This window comes from Taudactylus pleione, unplaced genomic scaffold, assembly GCF_031769625.1.
Source record: "Taudactylus pleione unplaced genomic scaffold, aTauple2 ptg000116l, whole genome shotgun sequence".
Lineage (NCBI taxonomy): Eukaryota > Metazoa > Chordata > Amphibia > Anura > Myobatrachidae > Taudactylus > Taudactylus pleione.
Genome location: NW_028284518.1, coordinates 24,945,259 through 24,972,026, shown reverse-complemented (window position 1 = coordinate 24,972,026; position 26,768 = coordinate 24,945,259). Strand labels below are relative to the sequence as shown.

Below are 26,768 nucleotides of genomic sequence, written 5' to 3'. Positions count from 1 at the left end.
TACCATCAGACCGGAACAAGGCTACAGAGCTGCGGAAGGTATTGCACACTATGCTCCAGGCTGGAGTTATAGTGCCTGTTCCATTCTCCCAGAGGGGCCAGGGTTTCTATTCAAATCTATTTTTGGTACAGAAACCCAATGGGTCATATCGTCCGATTCTCAACCTCAAAGCACTCAACAAGTCTTTGCGGGTCCCGAAGTTTCGGATGGAGACCCTACGGTCCATCATTCTGGCGCTGGAACCTGGGGACTACATGGTGTCATTGGACATACAGGACGCTTACCTGCATGTCCCTATTCTTTTGCGCCATCAACAGTTCCTCAGGTTTGCAATCCGCAGCGACCACTTCCAGTTTCGGGCGTTACCTTTTGGCCTGGCAACAGCACCACGTGTTTTCACCAAGGTGATGGCGGTCATGGCGGCTTCTCTGCGGCTGCAGGGGGTCCGCATGTTGCCGTATTTGGACGACCTGTTATTGGTGGCAGGATCTCCAGAGCTCCTGTTACGCCACTTGGACCTGACCATTGCACTGCTGCAACGGCACGGCTGGCTAATCAACTGGCAGAAGTCCACTCTAATCCCGTCTCGGAGGATTCTGCATCTTGGAGCCTTATTGGACTCGGGACAGCAAAGGATCTTCGTGACGGAGGACAAGATCTCTGCTTTACAGTCAAGGGTGCGCAGTTGCCTGCACAGCCGCCGGGTGTCCTTACACTCGGCGATGAGGTTACTGGGCTCCATGGTGTCGGTGTTCGACATGGTGGAATACGCCCAGTTTCACTCCAGACCTCTGCAGCACCTGATCCTGTCCAAGTGGAACGGGCTGCCTCAGTCTCTGAAGTCCCAGACGATTGTGCTCACCCCGGAGGTTCGCCTGTCCCTTGCGTGGTGGTTACAGACGACCCACCTCAACAAGGGACGTCCGTTCTGGGTTCCAAATTGGGTCCTGTTGACAACGGACGCCAGTCTTCGGGGCTGGGGAGCAGTTTCGGGTCCACACTTGTTCCAGGGCAGGTGGACGCCGACAGAAGCGGAGCTTCCAATAAATATCTTGGAACTCCGTGCGGTCTTCAATGCTCTCCAGCAGGCACAGCGGTTTCTCCAGGGTCGCCCGGTGCAGGTCCAGTCAGACAACGCTACCACCGTGGCCTACATAAACAGGCAAGGAGGAACTCGCAGTCGGGCGGCTCTCGTAGAGGTCTCTCGGATCCTGGTTTGGGCGGAGCGCAATCTTCCGGCCATATCAGCGGTCTTCATCCCGGGAGTGCTAAATTGGGAGGCGGACTTTCTAAGTCGCCAGGACGTTCATCCGGGGGAATGGTCCCTGCACCCGGACGTTTTTCAACTACTGGTGGACAGGTGGGGTCTTCCAGAAATCGACCTCATGGCGTCCCGGCACAACAACAAGTTGTCGGTGTACGGGTCTCGCACAAGAGACGAAGGGGCGTCTCTGGTGGATGCTCTGTCCGTCCGGTGGACGTTCCGGTTCGCATACCTGTTCCCTCCGGTCTCCCTCAGGGTCCTTGCCTTCACCCGGACCTGACTCGGCTGTCTTTGACGGCGTGGCTGTTGAGACGGCCATGCTGAGGTCCCGGGGGTTTTCCAGCTCTGTGGTGCGTACCATGTTACGAGCTCGGGAACCGTCTTCCGCGAGGATATACCATCGCGTGTGGCATACATTCTTCCAGTGGTGTCGACCGAGAGGTTATGCACCGAGGGAGTTTCGTCTGTCTCGGATTCTCGCCTTCCTGCAAGCGGGACTAGATCATGGGCTTCGCCTTGCTTCTTTGAAGGTACAGGTTTCGGCCCTATCTGTCTGGTTTCACCGTAGGATTGCTACAATCCCGGATGTGCGCACCTTTATGCAGGGTGTTCTCCGCATTCAGCCGCCCTTTGTTCCACCTGTGGCGCCTTGGGATTTGGCTGTGGTCCTGAGGGCTCTCCAAGGACCGCCGTTTGAACCACTGGGCTCAGTGGATCTTAAATGGCTAACAGCTAAGACTGTTTTCCTTCTGGCCATTGCTTCGGCCAGACGTGTTTCTGAGTTAGGGGCTCTTTCTTGTAGACCCCCTTTCTTTGTTTTTCATGGGAACAGGGCAGTGCTCCGCACTCGGCCCGAGTTTCTTCCCAAAGTTGTTTCCCAGTTTCATGTTAACGAGGAAATAGTTGTTCCGGCCTTTAACTCACCGGGTCTTTCCCTGGGTGAGGCCTCTTTGGATGTTGTGCTGGCCTTAAGGACTTATGTTGACCGCACTTCTTCGTTTAGGAAGTCGGACGCTTTGTTTGTCCTCTATGGCTTCCGTAAAAAGGGTTGGCCTGCTTCAAAGCAAACTTTGGCAGCCTGGATCCGTATGGCTATTTCTGAAGCTTATCTTCATGAAGGCCTACCGGTCCCTCCTTCTCTGAACGCTCATTCCACTAGGTCTGTGGGTCCTTCGTGGGCAGCTCGACGTGGTGCCTCGGCAGTTCAGATCTGCAAGGCTGCTACGTGGTCCTCTGTCCATACCTTCGTGAGGTATTACAGGTTTGACACCTTCGCCTCTCAGGATGCTTCCTTCGGGCGGCGGATTCTCCTTTCTGCACAGGAGCATCCCCACCCTTAAAGGATACTGCTTTGGGACATCCCCAAGGTATCCTGTGGATACCCTATGAACCCTGAAGTAGAAAATATGAGATATGGTAAGAACTTACCCTTGTTATCTCTATTTCTACGAAGTCCATAGGGTTCCACAGGACTCCCGCCCTGTCGCACCTGTGCTGCAGATGGGCTTTGCTCTGGTCACCGGTTTTCCGTCTCCCTCTGGTGAGAATGTGAATCTTGTATGTGTCCAGATCTTTTTTCTCTCTCTTCCTTCTCCTCCTCCGGCCTATGGCTTGATAACTAACTGAGGTGCCTTGGCTCGGGGGCGGGGTATAGGAGGGGGACCCTAGTGCATCCTGGGAGGCTGAAAAGCTTAACTCTATGGTGCCCAGCGACTGACGTCACACCTATACCCCAAGGTATCCTGTGGAACCCTATGGACTTCGTAGAAATAGAGATAACAAGGGTAAGTTCTTACCATATCTCATATTTTTACACCTATTAGTCACTTGACTGGCTTGGTCGCACCAATTGCGACCACGCCAGACTGTGCATTATCGGACATGGTTGCAAACAATCTGACCGGCCAGAAACGTTGATTATGTTTTAATAAAATTGTTTTGGACAAGTTCTAAACAGATGTACTACCTAATTCAATCATTAAAAAAGAACATTTCTTAGCGTTTTTTAGAAAAAATATTAGACCGTTAAGAGCACCCAAATACTTTGCTATTTGCCACTAATAACAGTAAAGAAGTTTATCTGGTGTTGCCCCTTTTCTGGGGTACAGGGTGATTTCCTCATACACAGAGACACACTGCCCCAACAGACTCACATACTCTCCCCCCCCATGGCCATACACGCTCCCCTCACGGTCCTACACTCAAGTACTTCCTCCTGCAGCTGTTGTCTGTTAACAGTGGTGAGTTAGGATGGGAGCAGTAGAGAGGGTGGCCAGTATTGTATTGATAGTGACGGACACCATTCGTCAGGTATCGGGCAGGTTCCTGACTCCGGACAATGCTGCTCATTTCCAGTGTCGGGGAATCCTGTGCCGCATCTGAACCGGAAGATGAGCCCAGCCTGGCCTGGGACAGCGGATCAGCTGAGGGTGCTGGGCTGCACCCTTCCAGGCTACATCTGTGTGTATGTGTACTATACCACTAGTAGTTATCTAGACAAACAAATCTGCTTTTGTTTTACAAATTTTAATAAAATGAATGAGTACAATACTTCATGCAATGGTCCTTAAAAACATTCTTGAACAAAAATGCCAATTTACTTCTGTGTTCTTTACTTATGCAGTACTGTCATAATGATTCAACTACATTATCAACAATCCTTACTCTATTTATTCTACTACCACTGCTCATTTTTATTACACATTATCTCAGTAAATCTGCAAAGAGCACAGAAAGGGAGAGAAATAAATGGAACTGGAGCAGGAGCCTCATTGGAGATATAAAAAAAATACTATAAGAGTAATTGCTATTAACATATAGTAGACTTATTTTCAAATAAACTAGTAATGCAAACATAACATATATACAGAACAATCAGGCATAATTTCAATTAATTTTCAACTTTAAAAAAGTGGCTTTAATTAAATCTATAATTCTCAAACATGCCTATTTTTAAATACAATAAGGTTTAGTCTACCAGATATACTACTGTATGATGATCTGTGGGAGAATCCTGTTGAGCTTGGTTGCTCTGGGTAATACTTCTATGTTGTCTTCAGACTGTTTTGCTCGTTGATTGAGTTATACTTTGTCAGCTCTACCCAATAGACGAGCATATACACGATTCGAGTTATGATTGAACAAAATGGCACTAGAGCAGTAGCTCATAAGTTACCCATACAATCTGCAGTATCGCAGCTAAATGTATGAGCCAAAAACGGAGCTTGAGAACTTCTTCTTGGGTGGAAAGTGTGCTCAGATTATGACCCGCATCAGCCTTTGGGTGTGGTATTCTTACAACCATACTAACAGGCTGCAATGGAGCAGAAAGGAAACTGGTTGTGTCTGCAGGATCAAATGTCCAGATCTTGTTTAGTTTAACACCCACGTGTGGCCAAATTGAATGATAATGATTGAACAGTGCATGGCCTGCTTTATACCCCTTTTACACCAAAGTCCTAGGTCTGACACGGTTCCAACCTAGGACAGACCCAGTTCACATTATGGCTCAGACCCGGGTTATCCCAAGAGTCCATTTACACTGAAAACGGGTGCAGTGTTAAGTTTCCTGCTGGCATGCTGTGAACTGGCTTTTCCTATGCTGTAAACAGGACCTGGATCAGACGACTCGGGTCACCCGTAACCTTGCTCACTACCCGGGTTGACGAGGGTTCTTTTTCAGGGGCACTTTTACACTGAGGCGTGGCTCGGGTTGACACTGCAATAACCCATGTTATTTGGCCAGTATCAAAGGGATATTAGTCAGTGCTGCTGTAGTAGTTCATAAAATTATAATACTTCACAGCACCAGTAATAGGTTATGCATGTCTGGGAGGGATTACAAGTGCAGCTTCCCAGTTGGGGTATTTCTTGTTTTGTGTGAAGTGAATAAAAGCTGGTTAATCCTTGAAAGTGACAAGGGTAGGGGTGCATTTAGCAGTTTGGTGGTGTAAAATGTAATTAGATTCTATGACTAGGCTTTTTTTGTTAGCTTAGTGGCAGTGAGTTTGCTAACATTCATTGGATTATTTTTTTTACCAACTTTGTCATAATAATCAAGAAGATATCTATATACTGTATATAAAAAAAAATGTCCTGACTCACTCACTTATCAATGCCCAGCCCGAAACCCCTGGACCTAGAAACATGAAGTTTGGGAGCATATTCCTTACATGATGTAAGCACCCACTAAGCAGGAATTTTTCAAAATTCGACCCCTTAAGGGGGGTAAAAGGTGGTAAAATGTTTCCTTTCGACCGAGGTGATTGGGTGACTAAGCAACATGTCCCAAGTTCTGTGGGACTGTAAGTTCATTGTCTGGGTCAAACAGCGGCTGCAGAGGTGGGGCTGCAGCGCAGTCCAATATTCATTTAGGGGAGCCACACCAACTGCCAGTGATGTTTGGGAATATTTGTGGGTGACAGTTGGTGTGGCTCCCCTATTTGAATATTGGACTCTGCTGTAGCCCCACCTCTGGAGTCACCATTGCTATGGACTTTGACTAGGTTTTTTCCATTTGGATACTTCACTTGCTTTGTATTTTTCATTTTCTCAAACATAGCAATTGAGTTTTTGAATTTTAAAAATGGAGGTGGTGCCTTACACCATTGTCCCCATCACAGGAGACTGAGCCTGCCCATTCCGGTCACTCTCCTATCCCATGTATGACACTCGTATGGCTAGGGAGGTGCATGAACTAATTGTGAGGCACGTGGTGGACAACTGGGAGGAGTATTCCATTATGTCCAACAACAGCAAGGGGGACAATTACATCGGCTCCGCTGAGTACTTCCTTGACATGTCCCAGCCCTTGTGGTGTTTTATGCAAACTGGTGGCGGCTGGGCAACTCTTCGAGTTCGTCTTCGAGGTTTACTTAATCTTAATACTAGCACTTTCCTTTACACCAGAGGCATAAGATAAACTAAGCATACAAATTAAGATGGTATGAAGGTAATGAAAAATCTCTATATGGACTAGCGGGTTGGATACAGGATCCTGGAGGTCGGGATGCCGGCGGTCAGAATACCTACAGCGCCATCCTGACTGTCAGAATGCAGACACACATAGGTAAGTGTCCTAACCCCTAACCCAACTTTTCCGCAGCCTAACCCTCCCCCCCAATACCATTGGAATTTTGTTGCCGGAGTTCCAACTGTTGTCAGGATTCTGGCATCGGTATTCTGACTGTCAACATCCTGACCTCTAGGATGCCGACTATATCCCATACTAGCTGATCTGCCCCGGTTTCACCCAGGTAAACCTTAGATATTTACTGTTTCCATTTCCATCTCACCACTCCTGTAACACATTAATCCTTCATCTCTATATTAATGCATCCCATCTTCCACTGCTATAGTAAGACATTACCCTCCCTCACCTGTGAACTAACCCATTTCCCTCCCTTGCACGTGTTGTAACACATTTGACATACCCCTCCCTCACACCTGTAGTAACACATTACCTTCACCCACCCTGTAGTAACTTATTCCCCTCCCTCACCTCTGTAGTAATACATTACCCCCGCTCACCCTTGTAGTAACACATTTCCCTCCCTTGCCTTTTTTAATACATTCCCTACCCTCGTCCTGTGTAGTAACACATTCCTCTCACTGTTGTTGTAACACAGTTTCCTCTAGTAGCACATTCCTTCCCTCACATCTGTACTAACACATTACCCTTCCTCACCTGTGGCCTAAGCACTATTGAGGAATCTGTGAAAACACATTTTACCCCTTTGCAGTGCTTTCTGCCTCATAAGCCACGTCAGGATCATGCAGCTAGTAGAGGCTCCAGAGGTGGAGCTGCAGTGGAGTTCAATATTCAAATAGGGGAGTCACAACAACTGCCAGAGATGCTTTGCAGAATTTAGGGGTGTCAGTTGGTGTGGCTCCCCTATTTGAATATTAAACTGTGTTGCAGCCACGATGAGTCTTTCAGGACTCTGCACAGGGAGAGGAAATATTTTACACCATTTCGCCCAATTAGGAGTCGAATTTCAAAAATCCCTTTTTAGTGGGTGCCTACGTCATGTAAGGCATATACCTTACACAAATGTTGATTTCTTTTTTCAGATTTTCAATATCGGCGTTGACTTGTATTACTAAAATCATTAAATCAAAGCTACATTGATTAAGAATAAGGCACCACTGCCTGCAAAATTCTTTGTTGTTGCGAAAAATAGTCGGTTGATTTTTTTATACGAAAGCCTCTAGGAATTAATTTATCTATATGATATTGGGAAAGTGTCAGCCCATGTAATTCCGACTCCACTAACCTCTTTTTTTTAATTTAAGCAAATTTGAAAATACATCATTAGGACTATCTGTATCAAAGGCTAATTGGTCTGTGTCTGAAAAATAATTTGGTATATGTCTTTATCCAAGAAGCGTTTAGTGCCTGTAATATCACCGATATCGCAATCCATTTTACAAAATGGTGATAATCGGGTGTTTCATATAATGTTGATGGATTAATTCAGATTCATCTCTAGTTTTGTATATTTGGTTTGTTTTGATGTTAGTGTACTCTACCTGCTGGCTTGTTGCACTCCTTCTGCATGTGCAGTGCTGTGATGCGCTGACCATGCAGATCAAGTGGAGATGCATTAAATAACTGATTCTCTTAACGGGTACATAATGTTTTGATTATTCATTTTATATATTGTTTATTAGATCATTGTTGTCATGGACGCGGTTGCCATTACTGTCCTGTTCACTTCCAGTGGAAGGTTACAACCAGGCTCCTTGTCTCCGTTGTAGGCAGAGTGTTGCTCCAGTTAGCCGGATGTTGACAGCCGTGGTCCTGCGGCGTCACTTCCGGTACGACGGAACACACAGTGTGACCTCCGGGGACATAGTAGAGCAGATTGGTTCCACTGCCGGCTTGTGACCGGGATGGTGGTTGGGGACTGCGTGATGCCAGCATACACAGGTGGGTGCAATTGGTGATTAGCACTTTGGTATATTAAGGTCTAAGGTTTTATGATCATTTGTGGCTGACCCCTGATGAAGGCTGAATTTAGCTGAAACGGGACGTCGGGATGGCTATACACTACTAGGACAAGTTGTTTCCATGCTTTGGGATGAGTAACTATACCCCATACTAATTATGGCCTTTTTTACATGATGGTGTTTTTTTGTTACTGTATTAAAATTGCTCTTTTTGCATAAATCTCTACATGGTGGTGCGCTGGTCGTCTGAGAGAGTCCTGGATGGATAATTCTTGGAGCATTTTATATGATTGATTGGACCTGGCACTCACATATACACTAAATTGTAGTGTGTGCGATTTGTCTCTTGTGTATATATGAATATATGTATATATTCCCACTACAGCCCTAACTGTGTGGAGTTTGTATATTCTCCCTGTGCTTGCGTGGGTTTCCTCTGGGTGCACCTGTTTCCTCCCACACTCCAAAAATATAATGGTAGGTTAATTGGTTCCATACAAAAATTAACCCTAGTGTATGTGTGTGAGCATGTGGTAGGGAATATAGGGCCTGATTCAGACCCACTCGCGAGCGGCTGTCCGCTCGCAAGTGGGTCGATGGTCTGCACTGAGCATGCGCACGACGGAGGGAGCTCCGTCGTGCGCATGCGCCAGACACGACGAGCGAAGGACTTTCCTTCGCTCGTTGTGTCCGATCAAAGGGGGCGTGCTGTCAATGTTGATTGACAGCACGCCCCCTTTGGTGGGCGTGCCGGGGGCGTGCCTCCCTGACGGGGGCGTTCCCACGGGAACGCCTCCCGTCAGAAGCCGGCCCACTGACATCACTAGTGATGTCAGTGGGAGTGATTTTGGCTCTGATAGAGCCAAAATCACTCCGGAGCTTGCGGTTGAAAACCTCAACCGCAGGCTCCGGCTCGCAATTTCGATGGTCGCGATGGTCACGACCATCGCGGCCATCAAAATGCACGCTCGTATAGCCTGTGGGTGGTGACCCACAGCTATACGAGCGTCTAGGAGGACGCTCCATGAAAATGGAGCCCGGCCCTCATGCAGAGCGTGCGCTCTGCTCAGAGCGTACGGCTCTGAATGAGGGCCTTAGATTGTAAGCTCCACTGGGGCAGGGACTGATGTGAATAGACTAATATTATCTGTAAAACGCTGCAGTATATGTGTGCACTATATAAATAGCTGGTAATAATAATATATACACACACACACACACACATTTTCCCCCTAGTCCGTTCTTTAGCTCAATATGTGTAGTAAGATCTTTTGTTCTACATGTGTTCTGCAATAATACTATTGTGGGGTATATTATTATATGTGTGCATACTGTAGAGAGCTTATGAATTAAAGACTTGTCCTGAAAAGGGAAGTTCCCTTTTGCTCCATGCTGCTTCCTTTCTAATACCTTCCTCTTTTCCGATCTTCCTTCCAGATTTCATTTTAAAATATATATTTTTACTCAGGACTCTGTTGTTTTGCAAAAGAATTGCTAGCTGTGGTAATAGCATTCTTTTTTGCAAAATGCAAATGGTTTCTGTGTTGCAGATTATAATTAATATATTATATAAGATAACGTACAAAATTTTTATTAAAAAAAAAAACTTTTATAAATCAAATTCAAGAAAGTCTTCACTTGAGTTCCTCTACAAAAGCTGAGGAGTCCTAATAAGTAAATGTCAAGCTCTATGACTAACCAAAGTCTACCAAGGATTTTATCTACCACAAATTCTTAAGATTGAAACAAAGAAAAATTAAACCTGCATAATTTGCAATAATGCATTTAGGTCTCATACTGTTCCATTTGTCACTTTTTCCAAATGATCATACTGGGTTATGTTAGGTCGACTTGGTGACATTTCAGATATCGACATTGTAAAAATTGTCAACATGAATAGGATGTCGACCTTGTGGCTGTCGACATGAGAACCATGTAGTAATTGTAGCGTAGACATGAATGCCGACAGTCACTGTAGCTGGATACCAGTCATTACTATGAGTCTGCTGCATTGTTTTCGACACACAATTTACACTAGTTCCTCGAAATGTCTATACAGCAGTTCATTTGAATATAGGCTGCTCCCTATTTCTACCACCAGTTTAAAACGCTGGTACTGTACTGTACAGAGGGTAATTGACATATATATATATTTATTTTACTTTAGTGTAATCAGCCTGACTTATAATGAGGTAACAATGTAACTGCATCTTTCCTTTGCACTGTTGTGCTAAATCTCTTAGGAGAGAGACAGAGTAAATATCAACCTTTTCTTTACTTCTGGCAAATGCTTCATATAATTATAAAATACATTTCAAGCCTAGAAGTTATGCCAGAAGTTTGCCATCAGGCTCAGGTCACCCACTTTTACAATATTTTTACAATAGGTAGAGGAAAGCAGAGATGTGAGAGTCTGTCTGTAAACTGTATGTTCACCGTTGACACGCGGCTGACTGTCCTGGAACCTTGTGGTATATAATATAATATGACTCCGCACATTTAATAGCGCCCTTTGTATATGCTTCTTCAGTTGTCTTTCGCCATCACTCTGTCAGTTTCTGTTCTGACCACATCCCTAATGGAGTGATAGCTTTCACCCTCTGGATCTACTTCTTGCTGTTCTATTGTGAGAGGATTACCACAAATTATAAAGATTCACAGAAGGGCTTTGGAGGCGATGGGATGTTTTGGTCTTCGTTCCATAATCCCCTATCACCAGAGCAATGTACATTATGCAAGCTGAGACAGCAACACCTTTAGGGCAAGTCATGTAACATACATATTATTATATATCCACCACTCAATAATTCAGTTATGGAAATAGAAATACAAATATGAAAAAACTTTAACTGTTTTGCAACTGCATTGGCTTTAAATGGTTGTCTACCATCAATCAAATGTATTGCTTTGAACTTGTCCTCCTGCAACATTTAGTAAATATATTCCTTTATCTTTCTGGCATCTTACAGTAAGGCTTTTTTATGCATGTTCTCATGAAAATGTAAACACTGCAAGGAAGAATGAATTTTAAAGATTTTGAGTAATTTAGTTGGGAGCAAAGAAAGTGATGTGGGGACTTAGGAAGTGAGTGCCAGCTTTAGTGCTGCTTACTAAGGAATACTGGCCCTGATTCAGAGCCGGACGCTCTGACAGAGCGCTCGCTCTGAATCAGGGCCGTCCCTGCTCCTTTTCGTAGCGGCCTCCTGGCACAGCTATAGCGAGCGGCCAAAAAGATGGTCGCGATGGTCAAGACCATCGTGAGCATCGGGCTTGCGACGAGACCCTGCGGTAGGGTCTCGCTGCCGCAAGCCCAGGAGTGCTTTTGGCTCTATCAGAGCCAAAAGCACTCCCACTGCCATCACTTGTGATGTCAGTGGGGCCGGCCCCAGACTATAGGCGTTCCCATGGGAACGCCTCCGTCTGGGCAGCCATGCCCCCGGCACGCCTACCAAAGGGGGCGTGCTGTCAATCACCGTCGACAGCACGCCCCCTTTGGTGCGAGACCCATAACGACGGCTTGGCCGTCGTTATTCGGGTCTCGCGCATGCGCACGACTGAGGCGCCTCCGTCATGCGCACTTGGGCACCATCGACCCGCTTGCGAGCGGGTCTGAATCAGGCCCTCTGTACATTCATGTCATCATCTGACAGAAGTGGTACAGACAGGTTCATGTGAGTAAAATAAAGAAAAAAGGTGTGAGGCTATTGGGTGCACTCTCGGGTGATTATGGGCAAGTGCTGGGCTCTAATGATGATGATGTTACAATCGCAACATGGTAAAAAATAAAAAATAATAACTTTTATTAATTTATATTAAAATTAAAAATATACACTGCTCAAAAAAATACAGGGAACACTTAAACAACACAATGTAACTCCAAGTCATTCACACTTCTGTGAAATCAAACTGTCCACTTAAGAAGCAACATTGATTGACAATCAATTTCACATGCTGTTGTGCAAATGGAATAGACAACAGGTGGAAATTATAGCCAATTAGCAAGACACCCCCAATAAAGGAGTGGTTCTGCAGGTGGTGACCACAGACCACTTCTCAGTTCCTATGCTTTTTGGCTGATGTTTTGGTCACACTTGAATGCTGGCGGTGCTTTCACTCTAGTGGTAGCATGAGACGGAGTCTACAACCCACACAAGTGGCTCAGGTAGTGCAACTCATCTAGGATGGCACATCAATGGGAGCTGTGGCAAGAAGGTTTGTTGTGTCTGTCAGCGTAGTGTCCAGGTCATGGAGGCGCTACCAAGAGACAGGCCAGTACATCAGGAGACGTGGAGAAGGCCGTAGGAGGGCAACAACCCAGCAGCAGGACCGCTACCTCCGCCTTTGTGCAAGGAGGAACAGAAGGAGCACTGCCAGAGCCCTGCAAAATGACCTCCAGCAGGCCACAAATGTGCATGTGTCTGCTCAAACAGTCAGAAACAGACTACATGAGGGTGGTATGAGGGCCCGACGTCCACAGGTGGGGGTTGTGCTTACAGCCCAACTCCGTGCAGGACGTTTGGCATTTGCCAGAGAACACCAAGATTGGCAAATTCGCCACTGGTGCCCTGTGCTCTTCACAGATGAAAGCAGGTTCAAACTGAGCACATGTGACATACGTGACAGAGTCTGGAGACGTCAAGGAGAACGTTCTGCTGCCTGCAACATCCTCCAGCATGACCGGTTTGGCAGTGGGTCAGTAATGGTGTGGGGTGGCATTTCTTTGGGGGCGCACAGCCCTCCATGTGCTCGCTAGAGGTAGCCTGACTGCCATTAGGTACCGAGATGAGATCCTCAGACCCCTTGTGAGACCATATGCTGGTGCGGTTGGCCCTGGGTTCCTCCTAATGCAAGACAATGCTAGACCTCATGTGACTCAAGTGTGTGAGCAGTTCCTGCAAGACGAAGGCATTGATGCTATGGACTGGCCCGTCTGTTCCCCAGACCTGAATCAAATTGAGCACATCTGGGACGTCATGTCTCGCTCCATCCGCCAACGCCACGTTGCACCACAGACTGTCCAGGAGTTGGCAGATGCTTTAGTCCAGGTCTGGGAGGAGATCCCTCAGGAGTCCATCCACCACCTCATCAGGAGCATGCCCAGGCATTGTAGGGAGGTCATACAAGCACGTGGAGGCCACACACACTACTGAGCCTCAGTTTGACTTCTTTTAAGGACATTACATCAAAGTTGGAGCAGCCTGTAGTGTGTTTTTCCACTTTAATTTTGAGTGTGGCTCCAAAACCAGACCTCCATGGGTTAATAAATTTGATTTCCAATCATAATTTTTGTGTGATTTTGGTGTCAGCACATTCAACTATGTAAAGAACAAAGTATTTAATAAGAATATTTCATTCATTCAGATCTAGGATGTGTTATTTTAGTCTTCCCTTCATTTTTTTGAGCAGTGTATATACCAAAACATTTGGGGTTAAAATAAAAGATATAGTGCATAAAGTAGGAAAAAGTGTTGAATTAAAATTCCTGATGAAGCCGCTGGGTCAATAACTTATATTATCAGTATTCATTCTGATTATATACTGCACAAGAAATATATTTCTACTCACTTATTATGTAGCTTCAGCATTGCTATTCATCAGAACAGAGCAGATTCACTGTATCATAAATCAGTAGTAACATTAGTTAACTTGCTGTTACAATGTATAGTAACTACTATAATTGTATTAATTATATCTCCTCAGCAGTGGTTTGTATCCTGCTTTGAACAATCACTTTAGGTTAAAGTCTGCTTCACCATATATTTGGTTTGCTAATTACCATATTAGAGAACCTATTTCAGATAACCCTATGCTGAATAAATCCAATTAATGCTAATCTTTACTGCTGAAAGTTTATTTTCTCATAGCTGATTCTCTATAAATAGATCCTTTTTGGTCCATTCTTTAAGCATGTCTTACTAATAGTATGCGTAGTGTTAATCACAAAAATGCTAATAATCCTCTGCTAAATATTGTTGCAGACACATCACAGACATATAATAGTACTGCTAAATGTAAAGCTGTAAATATCAGCAATAAATCTGGGCAGATGGACACATTAATACGTTTATATTAAACAATGTGTGATTACTGCACAGTGTATATCGTCACAGTGTGTAGTTGGGTTGTTATTTCCCTATTCATTTACCCTTGCAGGCATGTGGCAGGTCCCTTTCAACACAGCTCATAGCGATATAAGTATTATTCTTATATCTCTGTTACTGCATTATTATAAACCTGTGACAACTCTTATCTTGACACTGCTCAATATAGACCTGTTAATTAGCAGCAAGATGTGCGTTAGTAATAAGCATGTTAATACGCCTGCTTCATGCAGTATTAGATCAGACAACTTTCTGCTATGACACTGCTAATCCCTGGGGTTCAATTGTATGTGAACGGCAATTGCCGCTGCTCTAATAGCACTCGCTCCCCGAGTTAGGATCAGTGTACCATATATTTAAACAGCAGTTCTTTATTACAGCATACTAGAATGTCTCAATGTGGACTAATGCTTCCATATGACCCAGCGGTCTCAGGTGCCTATGCACATTTCGCCGGATGTCCGGCTTCCTCAGGGCAAGCTGAGCGCTCTGCCTTCCTCAGTTTAAATAGCTGTTCCTAGGCAACCGTAGTTAAGGGGCGTGTATGCCCTATCTTTAATAGCTATTGTCTACAACTGTAAATATTCTAGCCTCATTCGAGGTTGTAATTATATTATTAACCTCTCACATTTTCTGAGGTATAATTATATCATTAACCTCTCCTGCATTCTTACAACAAAATATATAGTACAATAAATCAATAAATATGAGAACTCAGAAGATTTTAGAAAAGCATATGAGAAATACAAGAAAGATATTGATGAGTTCGAGAATATGATTAAAGACAGAAAACAAAAATACAATAGAGACCGGAATGATGTTATGAATAATAAGATCTTCAAATGGAACAAGCAGCAGACCACATATAAGAGAATGGATTCAACAACTTATAGCACTTCCGAAATAGAATCCTCTGAAGGAGAGAACAGTGAGTCATCCACTAATTATCAATGGGACAGGCATTTTTTAGGACTAGGTCACAACACAGAGGGACCGAACAGAAAACAAGAAGGGGGTCCATGAAATTTAAGACAAAGGGACAAAAGGGAATGGGAAGACAAACTGAAAAAGAAATACAAAACACACGAAACAGTAGATGAAGATAGATTGCAAATAGTAAATCTATCAGATAAGATCTTGAATACATCTCATATAGAAATACTGTCAAAAGGATTAACTTTTTCACCTTCAAGAAACATGAATAGGTTTGAAATGGAAAAAGATTTACAACTGTTCACCAGAAAGCTCCTACTCAAAAAAATTTTTGTGGAAAACAAAAGGATGAGGAATTAGGTTCTGAACCTGAGATACCAGGACTTGGTGATCAGGAAGCCTTACAAATGTTAATTGAACTAGAGGAAGAATCTAACAATTGCCCACAATTGAAAATGGAACATCTAAAAGATTAAAAAAGAAATCCAAATTCACACCTGCTCCCAACATTTGTTCTCAAGTTCAAGTGTACCAAAACCTGGTATCAAAAGATCTTGATGCAATACTAAACAAGAACATGGGGAAAAAAGACAATATAAGTAGGAAGGAAAGAAAAGCTCTTGAAGAAATTGAAAGCTGGGAAGATATTGTAATTAAGCCATCAGACAAGGGGGGCAATATTGTCCTCTGGTCCAGGGATGATTATATAAAGGAAATTCGTAGTCAATTAAGTGACAGTGAATGTTACAAACGACTATTTTCCAATCCTATTTATGATTATCAGGATCAATATAATAAAATCATCAGAAAAGCCCTGGAAAGAAACATCATTAGAAAAGATGAATATGACTTCCTATGTGTAGAGAAACCTAAAATTCCTACTTTGTATGTTCTCCCCAAGATACCTAAAAATAAGCAGAAACCACCAGGTAGTAGACCCATAGTATCGGGTTTAGGGAGCCTAACAGAGAAGGCAAGCATGTATGTAGATGCACATTTGAGAAAATTTGTAACTGAGTTACCATCGCATATTAGAGACACCATGGATGTACTTAACAAATTGGAAGATCTGTACATCGCAGAAGACACTTGGATCTGCACATGCGATATAGAATCATTGTATACCAGCATTAATCATAATGTTGGCATACAAGCAGTTGAATATTTCCTGAAAATGGAAACAATAAGCGATCATAATACCTTTCTCTGTGAATTATTGGAATTCATCTTAACTAAAAAAAATTTCATTTTCAATTAACAGTTTTTCCTACAAAACCGGGGTACAGCGATGAGAACTATGTGTGCTCCGACGTACGCGAACCTGTACCTCGGGTGGTGGGAGAGGGAGCATGTTTTTGGAGAACGATTAGAAAGATTTACCAGCCATATCAATGCCTGGTATCGGTGCATCGATGACCACCTGATAATTTGGGAGGGGCCACAATTTCTATTTAAAGAATTTATAGGTGAATTGAATAGAAATACCTTCAATTTGAAACTAACAATGGATATGAGCCAAAAAAGTGTCACCTTCCTGGATCTTACCATCAATATTAGTGTAACTGGAAGGATTACCACAGACGTGTTCCGAAAACAGACTCCTACAAACAGCATCCTGCACTTCAACAGTTCACATTTCAAAGCTACTAGAGAAAATATCCCCAAAGGAGAGATGCTAAGGATAAGGAGAAACTGTACAGGCATTGAGACATTTGAACAAAGAGCAAAAGAACTGGAAATACGTCTGATAAATAGGGGATATAGCAGAAGATGTATCAAACGAGCCTATAAAGATGTAAGAAGTAAAGAGAGAAAGGAATTATTGACCCCCAAAATAAGGAATACCGATCTTACAAAGAACAAGATCAGGCTCATAAGCACCTATCGTAATCAGTCGACAGAAAATCGAAAAGCATTCCAAAAACATTGGCATGTATTACTCACCGATGAAGATCTAGCAAGACAGTTGGAGAATTGTGGATATTGGCTGGAGAAGAACATCTAATTTAGGTGACAAACTTGTTCACAGTCATTTCACTAAAAATAAAAGGAAAGAGACATTAAATGGGAGTTATGCATGTGGAAAATGCAAGGCTTGTCAGTATATGAGGAGTACTAAAAACTTCATAGATAAATACAACAAGACTAATACAAATAAGGGATACATCAACTGTGACACACAAGGGGTCATATACTGTTTGGAGTGTGAATGTCAGAAGAAGTATATAGGTATGACCAGTAGGAAATTAAAGCAGAGAATTTTAGAACACGTTGGTAACATTAAGAACGCCACAAGGGATCAAGAAAGAATGAAACCACTCACCAGTGTGGCCCGACACTTTTTGAAAAGGCATGGAGGAAATCCTGGACACCTAAGGGCTTTTGGCATGGAGAAAGTCCATCTGGGGATTAGAGGTGGAGACTTGAAGAAGGAATTGGCAAGGAGAGAGACAAAAATGATATATATGATGGATACAATCATACCAAAAAGAATGAATAAAAATAATAACTTCACAGTCTTCCTAGGTTGATACCATATGAGTCAATATCCGCAATTATACATTATATATATATATATATATATATATATAAAGGATTCCCTTACATTTATCATCTACTTGTTCTTATGTGTAAATTTAATGTAAGTTTTCTCCTGGGAGATTAATAGGTAATAAATTTCAATCTGGCAAAGTATGTCCTCCCAAATACTTGAACTCGATTTTTAATAATAGGAAAACTCCTAGATCTCTTAATACAGATGGAATTTTTAAGCTTATAGACATTAGTCATAGACATTTAGTTTTCTTCCGGTAGTACCGTTTGTTCTTCTGTATTATTATTCTTAGCCCGAAATAACAATAGATATATTTTAAGATCTAACATAGTACAACAACCATATATAGTATGGACTGTATGAAGGAATTTTCTCCAATTGTATTTAACACAATGAAGCAGTGATATCTACGAATTTATTAATTAATGAATAAAAATTAACCAACTAAGATAACTTCTCTTGTCCCAAAATAGTTTAGAGTCATTATAATAGATATATAATTACTCTGTGAGATTTATGAACAATAGGAGCACCTTTACAATAATTTTTTCACACTTTTGGTTGATTTTTCTTATTATTAATTTTTGATTTTATTAAGGATATTTATTTTCATTTTTATAGTTTTCCCTTTTAAAATATATGTACTATCACATTATTCACTATCTCAATTCACATTATATTCCATCACTCTTCTTTTTTAATTATTAAAATTATATATTATAGATAGCTACAGCAATGTAATTAATATATGTATCATTTAAGTATTCTATCAACACTTCAACACTGAATAATTTATACACAAAAGCACCAATAAGTTTTTTATCACTAATCACCTTCTTGACAGATGTATCTATATAAAATAAAGTAATGGATTTGTTGTTGCATAATTCAAATACATTTCATATTTTCATTTGAATGCGGAACGATTTATGATATATATATATATATATATATATATATAGGGAGATAATTTTACCTAATTTATATATTAAAGGGATACCTAGTTTTTTATTATATTTAAATGTTGTAGAAATATTTAATTTTTTATGGGTCTAACGGGGATCTAATCACTTATTAATGAATTAATTATGTATAGAAAAGTATTAAAGAAGTCAAGGATTTATTGTACTATATATTTTGTTGTAAGACTGCAGGAGAGGTTAATGATAAAATTATATCTCAGAAAATGTGAGAGGTTAATAATATAATTACAACCTAGAATGAGGCTAGAATATTTACAGTTGTAGACAATAGCTATTAAAGATAGGGCATACATGCCCCTTAACTACGGTTGCCTAGGAACAGCTATTTAAACTGAGGAAGGCAGAGCGCTCGGCTTGCCCTGAGAAAGCCGGACATCCGGCGAAATGCGCATAGGCACCTGAGACCGCTGGGTCATATGGAAGCATTAATCCACATTGAGACATTCTAGTTAATATGCTGTAATAAAGGTCCGATGTTCAAATATATGGTACACTGATCCTAACTCGGGGAGCGAGTGCTATTAGAGCCGCGGCAATTGCCGTTCACATAAAATTGAACCCCAGGGATTAGCAGTGTCATAGCAGAAAGTTGTCTGATCTAATACTGTATGAAGCAGGCGTCTTAACATGCTTATTACTAATGCACATCTTGCTGCTAATTAACAGGTCTATATTGAGCAGTGTCAAGATAAGAGTTGTCACAGGTTTATAATAATGCAGTAACAGAGATATAAGAATAATACTTATATCGCTATGAGCTGTGTTGAGAGGGACCTGCCACATGCCTGCAAGGGTAAATGAATAGGGAAATAACCCAACTACACACTGTGGCGATATACACTGTGCAGTAATCACACATTGTTTAATATAAACGTATTGATGTGTCCATCTGCCCAGATTTATTGCTGATATTTAAAGCTTTACATTTAGCGGTACTATTATATGTCTGTGATGTGTCTGCAACAATATTTAGCAGAGGATTAGCATTTTTGTGATGAACACTACGCATACTATTAGTAAGACATGCTTAAAGAATGGACCAAAAAGGGATCTATTTATAGAGAATCCAAAAATAAACTTTCAGCAGTAAAGATTAGCGTTAATTGGATTTATTCAGCATAAGGTTATCTGAAATAGGTTCTCTAATATGGTAATTAGCAAACCAAATATATGGTGAAGCAGACTTTAACCTAAAGTGATTGTTCAAAGCAGGATACAAACCACTGCTGAGGAGATATAATTAATACAATTATAGTAGTTACTATACATTGTAACAGCAAGTTAACTTATGTTACTACTGATTTATGATACAGTGAATCTGCTCTGTTCTGATGAATAGCAATGCTGAAGCTACATAATAAGTGAGTAGAAATATATTTCTTGTGCAGTATATAATCAGAATTAATACTGATAATATAAGTTATTGACCCAGCGGCCTTATCAGGAATTTTAATTCAGCACTTTTTCCTACTTTATGCACTATATCTTTTATTTTAACCCCAAATGTTATGGTATATATATTTTTAATTTTAATATAAATTAATAAAAGTTTTTTTTTATTTTTTACCATGTTGCTATTGTAACATCAACATCATTAGAGCCCAGCACTTGCCCATAATCACCCGAGAGTGCACCCAATAGCCTTACACCTTTTTTCTTTTTTTTTTAGTATATTTTGTGAGCAGGGTAGCACCATTTCCTACATTCCTTTTCCGTTAAAAAACGGTAAGAAAAAGATGATTATTAATTGGTGAATACCTACACAGAATATAAATAGGTAGGGTGAGATTAATCATAAATATAAGGATCAGTGCGGATTCTTTCTATATCTTTAAGGTTCATGTGAGTGCAAATGATTTGTCTTTCGCAGAATGGGCCTAATAAATTTTGTGTACAATATAAATACTGATGAATGTCTTTTTTTTTTTTTTTCTTTCATAGATATTTTTGTAGATGTTGTAGTACATTATCAAACCCATTTATTGGCGTAGTAGATTGACCTTTTTGACATCTCAAATTGGGACTCCTTGTGCAAATTATATTACAGGTTTCAGCATAGAGATTTATATAAGTAGATTGATATATACAGTTGTGTGTTTAGTGTTTTCTAAGGGACATGTATGAAAATATGACCAAATCCAAACGTTTCAGATTGGTGATGGAGCATGTGGATACAGTACTTGAGAGTTAAAGCTGGCTGAGAACATTCTTCAAAACTATTTAAATGCTGTCATTCCCCTCCTTCTTGCCTCCTGCACATGGTTTTCCATTTCCTTGTTACCCTCACTGAATTGCACTGTACGTCTTTCTCTCTACTCTCAGCTTTTCTTGCTCTCATTCCAGAATGCTCTCAGCTTGTCTTTTTCCGGCAAATCTGTTTTCCATGTCCTCGTGTGCTCGTGCTCCAACCTGGAACGTTTGGTCTCTGTCCAAGTCAGGCGCTGAAAAGAAGGGTTAGAAGTGAGTTTTTTTTCTATGGATTTGTGTACGACGCATGAGTTCACTTATAATTTGCTTAGGTCAGTGGTGTTTAGCTTGTGCACAGAACTAATTACAGCTTTGTAAAACACATTTCACTCTCTGTAGAACTTTCTTCTGCAACCTAATGAATTGCTTGTTTGCTATTTTTTGCATCATGTATGTATCTTAATAATGTGTCAGGACGTCTTAAGGTTAAAATCACCAGTAGTAAAAACATCTTGGAGAATTATGGAGCCAATCCTTAGAAATGAATCCAAAATGTTAGGCATGAGTAGTCCTTTTTTGTTGATCATGGGTTACCTGGTTCTTAGGGGGCGATTTATTTGTTTTTTTGGGCGGCCATCAGAGTAAGTCAGTTGTTCTTCTGTTAGGATACGAGTGCTGCTAAACCCGTCTAAAGTACTGCCTTGGTTGCCCATAGTGAAGACTTAGCGCACATTTCTGCTCGCCGTATTGGGAGGCTGCAAGCAGAAATGTGTGTATGCGCGGCTATTCCTGCCCTAGCAGAGCAACAATTGAATTGCTCTGAGCTGAGCAACATTTGAAATGGCAACGGTAAAAACAATTGAAGTACCCCCTTAAAATCCAGCCCAGTCAACAAGTATATATTATTTTTTGTATTTTTTTTATTTACCTACCCTGTATGTCTCTTTCAGTTCCATGTCTATTGCTGCAAGCCTTGTGAGCGAAGATACAAAGACCAAGTTTTTGAACAAAATGGGCCAGTTGACTACATCCGGTGCAATGTTAGCAAATGTTTTTCAGCGCAAGAAGTAAATGGCTTCCTGCCAGCCAATAAAACACTAATGATGGACCACTTGCTCCTTGTACTTGAAGTACTTGCCTTTTTTCTTTATTTTTTTCTGTCTTATGTTCTTGTAATATATTTTATTAAAAACTCCAAAGATATTTGCACTTCATTAGAATATCAGCATGTCAGTTGATTTGGAAATTAATACTGTAGTTGAAGTTAAACAGGATCCATAGCCTATATCTTGTCTCCGTTCTGTGTTTTGTCTAATTTTTTTTTTATACATACAAAAAATATAAATATATATATATAGTGAAAAGTATTTTTTGCTGAAAACATATTGGCAATTCTATCTGTTAAATACTGCACAAATTGCAATGGTACTTAAGAAACTGTAAATTTAAATTAATTGTCATGAAGTAATAAAGTGAGAGATTGCTATGTATTTAAATTATGGAAATACTGTACAATTTTGTTATTACCTTAATAAGAAAAGAGCCAGCCAGCGTTGCCTTGTGCCTGTCTGGATTCATTCTGAATGAGACCATTATAGAAGGATAAACATAAGAAACGCATTCATAATGTTGTAGCTTTCCAGCCTCTTTTGGCCTTTCATTCAACATTTGTCTTTATTTAGAAGTGCAGTGATACTACAGTGTTATTCTAGCTTAAAAGCATGACACATCTTCAGCTATAATAGGAAGAAAGACCAATACGATTTTACTGTGGTCTTTAAAATAACTGAAAATTACACTGTATTAACTGTTGAAAAATGTATTCTATTTGTCCTTTATTTCTGTTTCTGGCTGCTGATGTTAATACAATAGCAGGCAGCTGTGACTAAACATTCTACACTGATGCGAAAGGGTAAATTGAGTTTTAGAAGAGATGTTGCCCATAGCAACCAATCAGATTCTACTTAACATTTAACTAACACCTTGTACAAGATAATAGCTAGAATCTGATTGGTATGGGCAACATCTCTTCTAAAACTCACTTCTAAAAACTCTCTAGTAAATTTACCCCGAAGAGACTAGAGTTTTGGAACAACATTGTACGATTCTAATGAAAATGATTGAAATGCTCAATTAGGGTTGTTCTCATTTGGACAACACTTCTCCTTTATTAGTTCATTATCATCTTATCCCCCTACTGTAGCTAGGAGAGGAGCTGCCGGAGTGGTGAGGTGACTCTTAGGGAGATTCAATTCAGGTCACATGGTGTTAAATGGAGAAGGGGGACCTAATTGTAGAAGGACTGTTGTCCAAATATTAAAAAAAACACAAAACAAAACATTAATTTTGCACTGCTCTTTTTGAAACTTTATTAGGACACAGACGGCCTGATTTTGAGTCGCACGCAATAGTGCACCCAGCAGCATCTATTAGTGGTTGCCCGTCTGCGACTTTATGCAAATGGCCTACAAAGCCCTTCCCTACTGTACATTCGTTTGGCCAAATGTGCAAGGACTGAGACGCCCATTTTTTGCGTCCGTGCATGCTGTAATACTGATTGGTGCGTCCTTATACACCACAATCGAAACTTGCACAGCCCTATGGCAGGTGCAGTTTCTCAGTCTGACTATGGCCTCCTATGCTTACGGCTGTGCATCTGCGAATGCTGCTGCTACATTGACACCCCCGCAGCACTTGTATAATGACACTTGTATAATGCTCCCACTGAATGGACCATTTTTGTGTGCATTACTAGCCACCTCCCATTCATGTCCCCATCATCGTCTGAGTCAATCGCAATAGCACCTTTTGTATGTGTTTATCGCATGCGCCGTTGTTTTTTTTCCTAGACATGCACAGTTGCGAATAATCGCTCAACCACGTGAACATATGCACTAAATCGGGTCCTTTAAACAATGATATATGTTTATATAAACTGTATGCAAGGGGAGGAAATTATTATATGTTATTATTTGTGAGAAAGTTTTTTTTTTTTTTTTTAATTAACCTTCATTTCGAATAATCTGAATCGCACAACAGTATGTTAATACTCCATATAGTATTGTAGAATGTGGCAAAAAGGTGTATTGCTAGTTAGCCACTACAGTATTTTGTTAAGACTATTATAACATTTATAAATTTGTCCACATACACTTAACCTCAAATTAACGTGCCACAGACTTGCAATTTAGCCGCGCTAATCCTAAGTGCCCAATACACTATAAGACGCAAAATTGAGGGAAAAGTACACAATCCAGGGGCAAAGGAAAAAGACAGGCCCAATATGAGTGACCCTCACCATGCATTATACTTTATACCAATTTCTTTGTTACAAAATGACGAATTCTAACTACCTAGTACACTACTAGCAAAGGAACATGCAAAACTGAGGAAAAGACAGGTCAGATACGAGTGATTTGTGCCTCGCATCGTTATGCTTTATCTGCAATTTATACCCACTCCTTTGCAATAAATATAATCTGAAGTACCTAGTAAGCTATGGGCCTGAAGACGCACCAATCAGTATTTCAGCATGGACACTGAAAGTGGTCGTCTCAGTCCTGACATATTCAGACACACGGATGTACCCCAGGAAAGGAATTTGCAGCCGCATTTGTATAAAGTAACAGACAGACGGCCGCCAAAAGACACCGACATGGACACAGCTGCCTCTGACTCACAATCAACCCCTATATGTTTACTAAAATACAAAACTGAGGAAAAAGTACTCCGCACAGGAATCTCTACCCTTGTGCCAGGCGTCTCGCACCATAAGGCGCAAAACCTGTAGGTGTATCAGGACACATCTGTAAATATGAATATACATTAAATAACTGGAGATTTTACACCTAGTGAAACATGTCTGTCATGCACTCTCCTCTGCAGCAGGTGGGCAATAGGTCGATGTAATTAACCTGAGAGGAGAAAGTACCAACCAATGAGCTCCTAACTGTCATTTTTCAAACACAGGACGGAATGTACTAAGGCTGAAATGCAGCCAAAACTCTGAAAACAGCAGTTTTTGCATTGTCTTTTCGGAAGAGCTGTCCTTTGTGATTTTAATCGCAATACTAGGTAAATATCGCCGTTAATGCTGGTATGTACCTGATAAGTGGCATAATACGATGCGTGACATATTCCGCCCACAGTCTGTAGATTTACAGGAGCTGATTAGTTGGTACATTAATCTCTCATCAGCTTAGTAGTACATCTAACCCCATGTTAGAAACTGCTTCAATAACTAGGCAGGCAGAGTATGAGTAAATTGGTTATTTTATAGTATACACATGGATAGTGCCAGTGATGTATTAACTAAGTTGACTGCACATCAACTATTGATCCAGGTTTTAAGGAAAGTCATACTTGAGAACAGGTGACTTAAGTAGATCAGTTGTTTTGATTTAACCATCTGTGCTCAAGCATGGATATCCTTAAACCCTGGGGATAGATTTCAAAAAGCTTCTAAAATAGAGAAATGGAGGTGTTGCCCATAACAACCAATCAGATTGTCTATCATTTTCTAGAAATGCAATAGAGAAATGATTGTTATAGTGTGATTGGTTGCTATTGGACAACCCCAACACTTGTCTGTTTTAGACTTTAATGTGCACATATTGAACAGTTTTAGTTGTAGTATAATAGAGCTCAAAACAAATCACGCTCTCACATTTTGGTAAGTGTTAACGAGTTTATCAATGCAGCTTCACCGTTGTTATTTATATAGTCCTTTATCAGACAATCTGAAAAAAATAGTATCACCCAATAAGGAAATTGAATGAAGAGAAATATTGACTGTGTAAATAATGTTATTTTACATGTAAAGAAAAGTGAACTACCATTGTAATTTAGAATAGAGTTTATGTGCTGCTTTTTGTTTTCTTATTTTTTATACCTATTTGAGTGTATCTTTTTACACAAATGTTTTTTCCCAAAATAGGTTTAAGCTTTATTGTGCATTGGTTTGGTATAAATTATTTGAATATCTAAAATTGCCACTGAAAGGTAGGCAGGAAGAATATTTCCTGATTCTTTATTTTTTTCTGAAGATGGTTGCCTAAATGAGATGAAGCGGAAGTATGCCTTCAAACTATTTCTGCTTTCTCTCCTTATTCTGTATGCTCATTTATCTAAGGGATTCATGTTTCCATCTGTGATAAAAAACTATTTTCTACAATAGCTGTATGGGTAATATTTGGAAGCTTTTTTTTTTTCGTTTTGACACTGTGCTTTCACTATACAGTATTTGTAAAAACTCCATTGTATATGTACATATATTTTGGACAATATTATACAAGTGTAATATATGGTAAATTGCACAAACCACTTTTCTTTCCATTAAAATGTAATTTCCTGTAAAACATGTTTATATGGTTTGTCCTTTTTTTTGTATTTAGTGTTTATGCTAGTGTTGATTGATTTTTATTTATGGGTGCAAAGATGTGCTTTAGTAATTCTTCCTGGCTGATAATGATTAGTAACAGGTCTATATTTTAGGAAGCTTAGTGGTCCTCAACTAAGCCTAAAATACTTTATAGTAATTAGTCATTGATAAGTTTCCATAAAAATAATAACTTTGGCACTTCTAGAAGCTAACATGTACTGTACTACTAATGAGCAATTGCAGGACATTAAGGGTGCCGCTGCACTGTATTATTGGCCATTACAGTGGTCTCTGAATTGTATTACTGGGCATTACAATAGCCTCTGCATTATATTACTGGATATGACCATGGTCTCTACATTGTATTACAGGTTGAGTCTCCCATATCCAAATATTCCGAAATACGGAATATTTT

The 26,768-nt window shown here is 40.8% G+C and overlaps 1 protein-coding gene across 2 annotated transcripts in view; it reads left to right on the top strand.

Annotated features, from left to right (window-relative positions):
• RELCH (RAB11 binding and LisH domain, coiled-coil and HEAT repeat containing) overlaps window positions 1-26,319 on the top strand; it is a 200,066-nt gene extending 173,747 nt beyond the window's left edge. Inside the window, exon 29 of one of the 2 annotated variants that reach the window (XM_088471744.1) lies at window positions 21,924-26,319. In XM_088471744.1, coding sequence (XP_088327870.1) covers window positions 21,924-22,044 — 121 coding nt within the window. In that variant the 3' untranslated portion in view covers window positions 22,045-26,319. Of the gene's footprint in view, window positions 1-21,129; window positions 21,299-21,923 lie in introns of those variants that run through there. The other variant, XM_088471745.1, reaches the window with a different exon arrangement.
• Window positions 26,320-26,768: the final 449 nt, after the last annotated feature.